At 45.1% G+C, this 12,408-nt stretch overlaps 1 protein-coding gene across 2 annotated transcripts in view; it reads left to right on the top strand.

Annotated features, from left to right (window-relative positions):
- The first annotated feature begins 188 nt into the window (after positions 1–188).
- The window catches only part of SCUBE2 (signal peptide, CUB domain and EGF like domain containing 2), a 63,817-nt gene continuing 51,597 nt past the window's right edge, over positions 189–12,408 (top strand). For both annotated transcript variants that reach the window (XM_007459858.1, XM_007459857.1), the window contains exons 1-3: positions 189–379; positions 1,584–1,706; positions 8,221–8,346. In XM_007459858.1, coding sequence (XP_007459920.1) covers positions 259–379; positions 1,584–1,706; positions 8,221–8,346 — 370 coding nt within the window. In that variant the 5' untranslated portion in view covers positions 189–258. The remainder of the gene's footprint in view (positions 380–1,583; positions 1,707–8,220; positions 8,347–12,408) is intronic.

Below are 12,408 nucleotides of genomic sequence, written 5' to 3'. Positions count from 1 at the left end.
CGGGCCCGACCCCGCCAGGCTGACAGCCGGCCACCGCGGCCGCGCCCCCTCCGCCCCGGCCGGGAGGGGGAAGGGAGGGGGCCGAGAGGGGCGGCCCGGGGAGGACTGTGTGAAAATGAGGCCGGGGCTCGGGGGCCGGGCGGGGCCGGGCCGGGGGTGTCAGAGCGCGGCGGGCAGGGCGCCCGCACACACCTCCCGGAGCCGCCGCCGCGCTCGCCGCCCGCGCTTCGCAGTCTGCCCGCAGTCGCCGCGCCTTCCATGGGGGTCGCGGGCCTTGGCTGCCCCTGGGCGGCCCGGGAGCTGCTGCCGCTGCTGCTACCGCTGCTGCTGACGGCGGCCGTCCCGCCCGGTTGGGGCCGCGCCGCGGGGCCGCCAGAGGGTGAGTGTCCGGCCGCGGGGGCACACCTGGCACGGCGGGCAGGGAGGGCGACGAGAAGGGGTCCCGTGACCCTCGCGGGGCGCCCGGGGCAAGTGGGGCCGGGGCTCGGCTGCGGAGCTCCGCGTGGCCCCCCTTCCCCTGGGGCCGCACCCGCAGGCCAGGCAGAGGCGCTGCCACCGCGCGGGCCAGAGGCCCAGGGCCTGAGTGCGCGGCCCGGCCTCGGACCCGGGGCTGATGACAGTTCCCGCCCTGATCCGCGGGGAGCGCCTGCTGGGCAGACTCGCGCGGGCTGAGCGGGGAGCAGGGCTTTGGAGTCTCCTTGCGGAGATGGGGAAACTGAGGGCTCCGGCCGCGGTCCATAGTGAGGTTATGGCAGCCGCGCTCCTTTCTTCTGAGGCCGGGAAGCTCTCCTGGGGGCTTCAGGGTCGGCTCCAGGGATTTTTCTATCTGTGGAACAGCTGCTGCTTGAGAATCTGGGAGTACCCGTTGTGCACTAACTGGACTTGGAATACTTTCAAAACTCTTTTGTTTTTAATTAACATCCTGGAAGGGGTATCAGCCAAAGAAGGGCTTCTGCCAAGGCCGGTTTCCAGGTTGAGAGGGTGGGCAGCGGTGAAGGGGTGGAGGGGGGGCACCATTACCTCTCTGCATGGTCTGAGGGTTCAGGATGGTGTTCTCAGAGCCCAGGGTGAGCTTTCCCCCCATACCCCAAACCCTGAGAAAGCTGACAGACACTGCTCGGTTTTCAGAGCATTTTTGCCAACTTGCTCTTTCCTTCAGCAGCCTTTACCATCGCCTACTCATGTGCCAGGCACTGTGCTTTGCCTCCGGGACACAGGTCCAATCTGTAATCAAGACACCATCTAGATGGGGAGGCAGGCAGGAAAACAGTGACAATGTGATATGTGAGCATATCCTGGGGGACACCTCACCTACACTCTGGGGTCCTGGCAGGCTTCCTAGAGGAGGTGGATTTGAGCTGAGTCGTGAAGGCCAGTGGAGAGGGTATCCCAGTCAGAGGGAACAGGCTGTGCCTGGAAACAGGGGCCTGGACATGGTCCACTTCATCCCAGGGGCTCGGAAGCAGTTTAGCTGGCGAGGCATGAAGTGGGATGGGCTGGTGGGAGATGATGCTACAGAGGGGCCAAGGCCAGGTCACCGGGGCTTGGGGTACCATATCAGGAGCTGCTGTGCTCTTTTGCAGATGTGGACGAGTGTGCCCAGGGGCTAGATGACTGCCACACCAATGCCCTGTGTCAGAACACACCCACCTCCTATAAGTGCTCCTGCAGGCCTGGCTACCAAGGGGAGGGCAGGCAGTGTGAGGGTAAGTGACTTGGGGACCAGCAGTGGGTGGGCCAGCAGGGGAAGCTCCCTACCTCCTCAGCTCTTGTCGTGGCCACTTGCATTGGTAAAAGTGCTTCAACAGCCCTCCCACCCCCACCCCGGGTCACATCACCTACTCTCTGAATTGCATGTCAGATCCTTAAAAAACAGGGAACATCAGGTCTTCCCGAGAGCTGATCATACAGTTTTATCTGGCTCTGAAATGTCCTTTTGTCTAGCTTCTGCAAAGGAAAAGCGCTGCTTTAGTATCTTTTGGTCCCACTCAGTTTAGGGGCAGAAAGTCAGCAGCCGTGTTGATCAGGAGAGCCATGCTTGCCAGAACAGGGCTGATCCTGTGCTGATCCTGTACCTCCCTGGGGCAGCACCCTTGCTCTGAAGTCTGAGTGCCAGAGTCCTGCCCTCCCCTGAGGTTCTGGTGGCTCTATCTTGTCCTTGACTTCGGGTGGTTTGGCGTTGTGACCTGCCAAGCTTTAGAGCTGCACCAGGAGCCTGCCTCATTTGGAGCTGCAAGTTGGCCCTGGAAAGATGTGTGGAGGGATATTTTAAGCCCTTAGAGCTCCAGATCTGGGAGCCTGAAGTCTGGACTTTGCCATTTTTTGTTCTGGGCCACGGGGGATCAGCTCAGTGTCAGGAACTCTGTCATTGAGAGCTAGCTGCAGACTGGACTCTCATAGGAAGAGGCTGCTTGGGGCATGGAAACTGGCATGTTGGAGCTGGCAGGGCTTTTCAGGGAGCTGTGAGCCAATCCTCTCCCTCGTGTTACTGACGGGGACACTGAGGCTCAGGGGAATCGGGAAAGGGGTTGTGGGCATGATCACACAATTAGCTGGCAGGTGAAAAAAAGTCAGATCCTCACTCTAGCTCTGTCCCTGACCCCACGTCTCTGCTGTTCACGCAGCCTCCTGGTGTCCCTCTTTGGTTGGGTGAGAAATCCTAATAAATTTATGGTCTCCTTTGTGCAGGAGGAGCAAAACTCCTGCCTCTCCCATCAATGGAGACGTGCTCCTGGTCAGGTTCGCAGCAAGTGGAATTGGTGGTCCATCCATAAAGCCCTTCTGTTTCTTCAGGCTCCTATTTTCCCAGAGACAGACAGCCATCTCTCTCTCTCTATCTGCCCTACATCATGGGAGGCCAAAAGAGTACTCTCTCTGAAACATCTCTCTGCCAGTTCCTCCATACCACATCCTCACCGTATTAAATATTCTATTTACAGTACTGGAATTCACACATGTTGGTACCCTGTTTGGGGAAAAAAATGTTCACTTTTTCACTGTGACCTTCAGTCACTGTATGCTCTCTGGGGGTAGAAACCATGCCAAGTTTTCTTTTGGATAAAGTACTTATTTAGTAAATAATGTTGAATGACAAGTGGCAAAAGTTTGGTTATTCTTAGCTGTTGAGTTTGGCTTATCACAAATAAGAAATTGAATTGCTAACAGTTTAGAGTGAAAAGCCTACTATTTAGTTTAAAATAATGATTGACTGGCATCGCTGTTTTTATACCTTTAAATTGGTTTTAAAATAATATGTGATTATTGTTATAGAAAGTCAATACAAAAAATACAAAAATGTGTAAAATAGAAAACTAGAGACCTTCCTATTTATCCCCAGGTAATCACTATTAACAGAGAGCATATATTCTCCCTGTTAAGAAGGATTTGATCTTCTGAATACTTGTAGTGTTTATAAACCTAGTGAATAAGGATGACCCTGTTTAGTTTGGATTTCTGGTACAGGGATCCAGAAATGGAAACTTTCTTCCAGGAAGGAAAAGGAAAGAAAATGGGGATTGCAAAGATTCAAAAATATAATCAAAGATGTAACTCTTTTATGTGTATTTCCTGGCTTATTAGTTTTTAAGCCTCTTGGGTCCAATCTGTGGTATCATTTGTGCTGTGATTATCACCAAAGTCACTTGCCCCTATTTAAGTTCAAGGATGGGAACTGGTTTGCTCAGAGAGAACAGAATTTTATCCTCCACAAATTTCTTCTGCCAAAATGTTGGAAAAATGAAAGTATGGGCCCTGAATAAGTATTTTAAAAATAATATGATTCAGAAGTGGCTTTAGGTAAATGATGTTTTATGCTAAATGATCTTTGCTTATATCCCAGACTTTGGGGAGGGGATGTTTCAGTGGTCAGTATTAATTATATGGTCCTTATTTCTCAGTTTAAGCAACTGAATCAGGTTTAACAGGGATGAATCTAGACTTGGCCTTTGTATTTTGTTTTTTTACTTTTTATTTTGAAATAATTTTAGACTTCAGAAAATTTGCAAAACTAGTGCAGAATTCTTCACATATGTCTGTCAGTTATCTTACCCTAATGTTAACAATTTATATGACCGTAGTACAGTATCAAAACCAGGAAATTAACACTGGCACAATATTATTAACTAAACTATAGACTTACTCAAATGTCACCAGTTTTTCCCTAGCAGTTTTTCTATTTTTTTTTTCTTCCAGAATCCAACTCAAAGTCCCACATTACATTTAACTGTTGTCTCCTTTGTCTCTTCCATTCTGTGACAGTTCCTCAGTCTTTCCTGGTCTTTCATGGCAGTGATACATTGATGAGTACTGTTCAGTTCTTTTGTCGGCCTTATGTTTTCACACGATAAGAAGTAGTATGGTAGGAACTGACGCGATAAGAGAATGTCCTGTGTCTTCTCTCGATAAAATTGAGGTTACGCATTTGTAGTAATACAAAAGTGAAGCTTTCGGCAAAGCTGCTACAGAAGTGCTATTGTGTGCTTTTCAGCGCATCACATCTAGGGCACATGATGGCAGCATTCCCACTACAGGTGATGTTAATCTTGATCATCTGGTTACAATGGTGTATTCTGGGTTTCTCCACTACAAAGTTACTATTTTTTCCCCTTTCAGTATATATATATCTCGGGGCAGATACTTTCAGCCTATGCTGATTTTAGCATCCAACTGTGGATCTCGCCTGCAACAATTATTACTGTGATATGTGACTCTCGGTAATTTTGTATTTCTCTAGTTCCTTACACATCTATTAATTGGGATTCTTCTGTAAGGAAGATCTGTCCCTCCTCCCCCGTTTATTTATGCATTGATTTATGTGTTTATGTATTTATGCCAGTATGGACTCACGGGTGTTTATTTAATTATATAGTTATTTATTTTTGGCTCAAGTTGTTCCACCTTTAGCCATTGGGAGCTCCTTCACATGGTCTCCTGTGTCCTGTTGACATGCCTCCATCCTTTTTTGAGAAATTCCTAATTTTCTGGTACCACAAAATGCTCCAGCCTCAACCTGTATTTTCCCCTCCCCAGCCCTGGAATCAATTACTTCTCCAGGAGCACTGGTTTTCCTTTTATTGGAAAACGATGTATAGAAACCAAGATCTGGATGCTTGGTGTTTTCATTGTTACTGAGATGTCATGCCTCCTAGGCTCTCTCAGTGGACAGAGCTAGGAAATATATGTATGTATACTAACCCACACATACACACTTATCTATATTTATTCCTTGTATCTATCCATTTCTATATATATATTAAAAACAGTGAGTTACACTGATACTTCAGATTCCAAAACAGTATCACAGGATTCATTCTAACTTCCCTCTTGGCATATTCATAACTTCTTTCTCCAACAGTGAGAAACCTGGCTCTCATTATCTGCAATATATGCACCTATTTGTTCAATCCCAGTATACACATAAAGTATTTACAGAATTACTACTCTATAATTCTTGGAGTAAAATGGATTTAATAATTAGGGTACAGTATTTGTATACAACTATTTTTGAACTTGGCCTTATAACATCCAGTCAAGCTACTATTTTTCAAACATACTTAGGCTAGTACTTTTCTTCCCCATCCCCTTCAGTGTGGTGTGTTACTCATTTACAGTGCAGTTAGGTTCATTTGTTTCTCTCTGTGTTCCTTTTTTTTGTTTTGGTTTTTTTTTTGCGGTACACGGGCCTCTCACTGTCGTGGCCTCTCCCGTTGCAGAGCACAGGCTCCGGACGCGCAGGCTCAGCGGCCATGGCTCACAGGCCCAGCCGCTCCACGGCATGTGGGATCTTCCCAGACCGGGGCACGAACCCGTGTCCCCTGCATCGGCAGGTGGACTCTCAACCACTGCGCCACCAGGGAAGCCCTGTGTTCCATTTTTTAATCCCTCTTGTTACCCTCACTCTTGTTTCCTGGTTGATATGTGTGTATGTAAAACATCACCATGGTTCTGAGAGTCAAAGCAGTTCAGAAACTCAGAGAAGTGTGACTCCTTCCTCCTATTCCTTTCCTGTTCCCGTTCCTCCTTATTTCCACCCCTTCTCCCACACACCATGGGTCACCAATCTCTGTGCTTTCTGGTTTATCCTTCCTATATTTCTTTTGCACAAATAAGCAGCTAAATATGTATTTTCTTTTTAACTGTTTTACTGAGTTATAATTTACATACCATAAAATTCACCAATTCTAAGTCAGCGTACAAATCAATGATTTGGGGTAAATTAGTTGAGTTGTGCAGTCATCACATAATACAGTTTTCAAGCATTTTCCTCATCACAGTAAGATCCCTGTTCGTAGCCCCAGTTCCAGGCAACCACTAATCTATTTCCTGTCTCTGTAGATTTGCCTTTTCTGGACAATTCATATAAATGAAATCGTACAAGATGTGGTCTTTTGTGTTTGGCTTCTTTCACTTAGCATAATGTTTTTGAGGTTCATCCATGTTGCATCCTGTACTGGTATTTCATTCCTTTTTATTGTTAACTAGTATTTCATGGACATTTGGGTTGTTTCTACTTTTGGGTTATTATAAATAAAAATGCTGCCAAGAATATTCACCTGCAAGTCTTTGTGTAGACATGATTTTGCATTTCTCTTGATACATACCTAGGAGTAGAATTTCTGGGTCATACGGTAAGTTTGTGTTTAACCTTTTAAGGAACTGCCAAGGAACTTTCCAAAGTGATTATGTCATCTTATATTACCATCAGCAGTATATGAGGTTTCCCATTTCTCTACATCCTTGTCAACATTTGTCATTGTCTGTCTTTTTTATTATAACTGTTCTAGGGAGTGTGAAATGGTATCTCATTGTGATTATAATTAATGATGTACATTTTTTTCATGTGCTTATTAGCCATTAGCATACTGTCTCTGGTAAAATGTTGATTCAAATCTCTTGCCCATTCTAAAGTTGGGTTTTTTGTCTTCTTATTGAATTGTAAGAGTTCTTTATAAGCCCTTTATAAGGTATGTGATTTGCAGATATTTTCTACCAATTTGTGACTTCTCTTCATTTTCTTAATGTCTTTTGAAGTACAAAAGTTTTAAATTTTCACAAAGTCCAATTTATTAATTTTTAGATTTATGGATTGTGTGTTTGGTGTTGTATCTGGTGTTGTATCTAAAAAATCTTTACCTAACCCAAGGTCTCAAAGAATTTCTCATGAAAGTTTTATATTTTCTCTTAAAAGCGTTCTAGTTTTAGCTCTTACATTTAAGTCTCTGATGCATTTTGTGATTTTTGTGTATGGTCTGAGTTAAGGGCCTAAATCAACCTTTTTTGCATATGGATACCCAACTGTCTCAGCACCATTTGTTAAAATGACTATCATTTCTTCCAATAAATTGCCTTAGCACTTTTGTCTAAAATCAAGTGACCATAAATATAAGGGTTTATTTCTGGACTCTGATTCTGTTCCAGTGATCTATTTGTCTGCCTCTATGCCTGTACCACACACTGTCTTGATACCTGTAGCTTTATAGTAAGTGAAAATCCTCCAAATCTGTTCTCCTTTTTTCAAAATTGTTTTCCCTCTTCTGAGTCTTTTGCATTTCCATATAAATTGTAAGATAGTCAAGTTCTTAAATATAAGGGTTTATTTCTGGACTCTGATTCTGTTCCAGTGATCTATTTGTCTGCCTCTATGCCTGTACCACACACTGTCTTGATACCTGTAGCTTTATAGTAAGTGAAAATCCTCCAAATCTGTTCTCCTTTTTTCAAAATTGTTTTCCCTCTTCTGAGTCTTTTGCATTTCCATATAAATTGTAAGATAAGCTTGTCAAGTTCTGCAAAAAAAGTGTGCTGGAATTTCGTGTGTGTGTGTGTGTGTGTGTATGTGTGTATGTACCTCCTTATTTTTTACATGAAGATAACATACTACAGATACTCTTTTGCATTTTGATTTTTTTTTACTTATTAGTATGTTCTAGAAATCACTCCAAATCAGTTCGTAGAGATCTATCTCATTGTTTCTTTTTAACAGCTGCATAGTGTTCCACCAAGTAAATGTACCTTAATTCTTCAACTGCTTGCTGTGCATGGGCATTTAGGTCATTTCCAATATTTTGTAATTACAAATGCTGCAGCGACTAACCTTATGCATATTTATTTTTCTTTTGTTGGAGATTGCTAGATGTGGGATGGCTGATTAAAAGGTAAATGCATATTTCTCCACACTAAAGAAATAGTGCTTGTGTGGTTTACTTCTGTTTTACTCCTCAGATATTGATGAATGTGAAAATGAACTCAATGGAGGCTGTGTCCATGACTGTTTGAACATTCCTGGCAATTATCGCTGCACTTGTTTTGATGGCTTCATGTTGGCTCATGATGGTCATAATTGTCTTGGTAAGGAAAACAGTTGGAAATGGTAATTCTCCTTTACCTACCCTCCGGCACCTCCACCCCTTTCTTTTCTTTGACAAAAACATACTCATTAAAAGAAAAATGGGATCAGAGACCTTTGTTTTCTGGCTCCCTAGAAATCACACTCGCTGATAGAAAACCAGGTTAAGTATTTTAGTTTTTATGTGATCATTCATAATATAAATCCTCCATTAGTCCAAGGAGGTGGGTGGACATTGACATTACTACTTATTGATTTTCTGGCATTGACTTGTTACCTTTAAGATCTTTGGTCTTGTGTTAAAAGGGTCTTGACTTATAACCATTTCTTCAATGGTAAGTGTCTCTCTTCCAGAATCATGTAAAACTTGTCCTGAAGATTCCACATGTGTGCTTGGATCTCAGCCAGGTAGACCCTCCTCTTTTTTCTTAAAAGAGAGAGAAATTCAAATAGAAACCTTCCATTAACATCCTCCTAGTATTCCACAAACCAGAAACATCTGTTGGAGTTTCAGTCTCTGAGTTAGGGACTGCAAAGAGTATTGTTTACATTGGTTCCTTATGCCAGGAATAAAACAGAATTTAAAATTAGCAATCAGTTGGATAGGGTTGAATGTTGGATGGTCTTAGAAGATGCAGCACACCTGGAAGGCAAGTGTTTGTGGTCTGTTTGCACTTTAAGACTGGTGTTAGCAGTGGTACAGGAGGACATGGGACCCAGATGCCATCAGATTCCTTTGACACTGATGATCCTTCATGTGGTTGACCCACTTATATCCACTTGGCTAACCAAGGAGCAGCTTGAGCCAGGCCCTGGCTCTGTGGGGACAGCTATTCAGATGCTCCCTTGCTGTGCAGTGGGAATGGCCACTTGATCAAATGCTTTGAGATCAGCATAAAAGTCACTAAATGAGTACAGGCAGAACTTGTATTTTTCATATCGGGGAAGGAGAGTATTTGGGACTAAGCCCTGATATGACCTTTATCACGTCACCTGGAGCCCCATCCTGATGTAGACTCTATCCCTTCCTGTCTGAGCCCTGTGTGAGAGGTCAAGCACTGGTCAGACCGCTTGGCCTTCTAAGCCTGCAGCTATCAGGAAGAATTGATTGAGGGCTGGGGAGTCACTAACCCCTCTGCAGACTTTCTAGGCCATTAGCACCACAAAAAGACACATTAGAGAGACAATCCTGAGAGCAGCAATAAATTGAGATTAATTAAAAACTTTAGAAAAAAGAAAGAAATCACTTTTAGTGTGTAATTTGTTGAGAAGCATACAGTGTGGTTTTTTTAAAAAACCATTTTCTAGGGGAAATCACTCATTTCCCTTTGATTAGCCAATGGCATTTTGAGGATTTATATTTGATGGAAGACCCAGTCATCACAGTTGTGCCCAAACCCACAGCTTGGAGGACGTATGAGCTTCCTAAGAATGAAAAGTGGACACTTCCAAGAGTTAAGGACCTGGGCCAGCTTGGGTGGGGGTGGTTTGGAGTAAAGGCCTGAGGTCCCAAGTCCTTCCTGGCCTGGCTGCTAACACAGGTATTTCAGCAGAGTATCTCCATTTCCCCTCTTTGGGGTCTCTTTGTGGGTTTGGTAGCAAGGGTCTGCCTTGGAGAAAAGCCCTGAGTATATCCACTGAGTATATCTGAAGGGGCTAAGGATTCTATGAAAAGGAAGGCATGAGAAAATACAGTGGTACATTGAGAACAGCAGGACCAGCACGCATAGAGACTTCGCTGCCATTTGGACTTGAAAGAGCAGAAGCATTTTGTGACAGGAAAGGAGCTCAGAGCCTAAATTTTTTAGGAGGGACAGTTTCCTGTGTTCTTTGGGATGACCCTTACCTCTCCCCGGCCCCCTGACCGCACAATTAGCCGCCGATATATTAGCCAGGATACGCAGAGTACAAACACCACTTAGCTCTGGCACTCGACCCAGAGTGCTCGGAGATCCTGGGTGCCTGTGAGCCTGAAAAACAAAATGCAGCTCTTCCACACAGCTCAGCCCACCTGAATTCAGCTTCTATTTATTGAATGTCTGGGAGCACAACATAGCTACTGGGTCCTGTAACACACTGGCATCCCTTGAGAAGTTTAAAATGACACCACCATCCAGGTCTCATCCAAGGCTAGTTAGATCAGTGTCTTAGGAGGTGGGGTCCGGACATCAGGGTTCTAACATGCAGACAGGGTTGTAAAACACTGTTTTGCATTCTGCAGAAACTCACCAGCCTAGTGATACACATTTGTGCATATGAACTTTTGTATTAATTCAATCAGAGTGCGTCACCCAACTTGATACATTTCTAATTGCTTTGGCGAAAAGGAATAGTGGGTTAAACACGGGTGGGGTGGTGCAGCTCAGAGGGGAGCACACCTTTACTTAGAACCAGGCCAGGATTTGGTGTTCAGGGAAACATCTCTCCTGCTCACCCCAGGCCTCGCTGTGGAACAGCGGGGCCAGGTGTGTTCCAGCACATCTCACCCTCTGGAATGTGCTCCCTTCACCCTTTGGCACAGAGAAGGGCAAGTCTATTAGGCTTCAGGGGATGGCTTAAGTCCCATCAGTTTAGAAAGGTATCTGCTGGGTAGTGTGGGAGGATGGATGACTGTAAAATCTGAAGCTTGAAACCAGATAACAGATATTTAAATGTGAATGTTCTTGTTATGGATGCCCCCAGGAGCTAGTGACAGGCACATGGGAAGTCAGGGCTAGAGAAAATAAATTGCTTTTACATCAGCCTTCTCCTTGAGCTTCTGTCATGTTTGAGATTTTTCTAGAAGTTTCCTCTTCTTTAACTCTGGTGATGCTGTGCTCTCCTGCTTGTTTGTTCATGCATTGAAGAGTTAATATGTGCCTGCAGGTTCCAGGGCTATGCTAAATTTAAAAAAATATCTGTAAAAATCTGTCCTCAAGGAGTTTGCAATCTAGTGGAGATGCATAAGTAAAAGATTTTGAGGAGTCAAAAGGTACAAATTAAAAAAGAATATTTTGAAAATGCACGGTGGTAAGTGTATTGATGGAGCCGTGCACAAGGTAGTATGTGACACAGTGGAAGGAAGGTCCCCTAACCTCGCCCTGGGGGCATAGCACTGGGGCAAGGCTCCCTCCCTCCCTGCTGATGGCTCCTTTTCTGGGGCTCCTGCTGTCTCCTCCTGCTACCCCTAGTGTTCTCCAAATCCTACCTCTGGCCATCTCCTTTCTCTCCCCTTCTCTCCCTTCCTACACTCCTGCCTTTGACTTTCTCATCTGCATCCACCACTTTATCAGGACACCACAAGTAAGTGGTTTTCAAAGCTGTCTTTACACCAGGTTCAGGCTTCCCACAGCCTGTTGGAGCTAGCCCTGAATGTCAGCATCTCACACTTACCACCTCCCTGCCCTTCTGGGGACCAACCACATCTCCACACCCAATTCTGTACCCAGCACTGGTCTTCCCCATGTTTCTCAGCCACCTCATCCCATGTCCACATGGCAACTTGTCCACAGTCCCCTTCTATTTCTTCCATCCTAGGCATCCCTACTGCCAGGCCCCAGGTCCGGTCCCCCACTAGCGCCAGCCATGGCTATTTCAGGCAAACGTGTGAAGCTGGACTTCCAGGCTTTCAATTCTTCCCCGTCCCTGTGTCCTTCCCTCAGCTGCTGCCTTATCCTTCCCAACACGAGGGGCTGACCATGTCACCCTGCTCCAAGGGTTCCCAGTTGCCTCTCAAATGAAGCAGGAACTTCTTTGCTATTCAGGGTCCTTTGCAGTGTGACCCAGTCTATCTTCCCAGCTCTGTCTCCTGTAACTTCCCTGCATGTACCGTGCTTCAGCCAAATTGAATAACACTCTGTTATCTGAACATACTCTATGTCTCCCAGCCTTCGTACTGTGCTCACACCCTTTCTTTTGCCTAGAATCCCTTCTCCTGATTTAAAATTGAAGAAACACTGCAGAGCTCATACCTTCATCAGCTTTTCCATAAAACCCATCCCGATACCCACAGCCAGAGGTGACTTCTTTCCTTTGTACCACCATTTACCTTATCTCACAATTACTTGTACAGTTGTCTCTTTCCC

The sequence above is a fragment of the Lipotes vexillifer genome, unplaced genomic scaffold, assembly GCF_000442215.2.
Source record: "Lipotes vexillifer unplaced genomic scaffold, Lipotes_vexillifer_v1.1 scaffold61, whole genome shotgun sequence".
NCBI lineage: Eukaryota > Metazoa > Chordata > Mammalia > Artiodactyla > Lipotidae > Lipotes > Lipotes vexillifer.
Note: the sequence above shows the minus strand (reverse complement) of the source record. Positions and strands in the feature narration are given on the sequence as shown.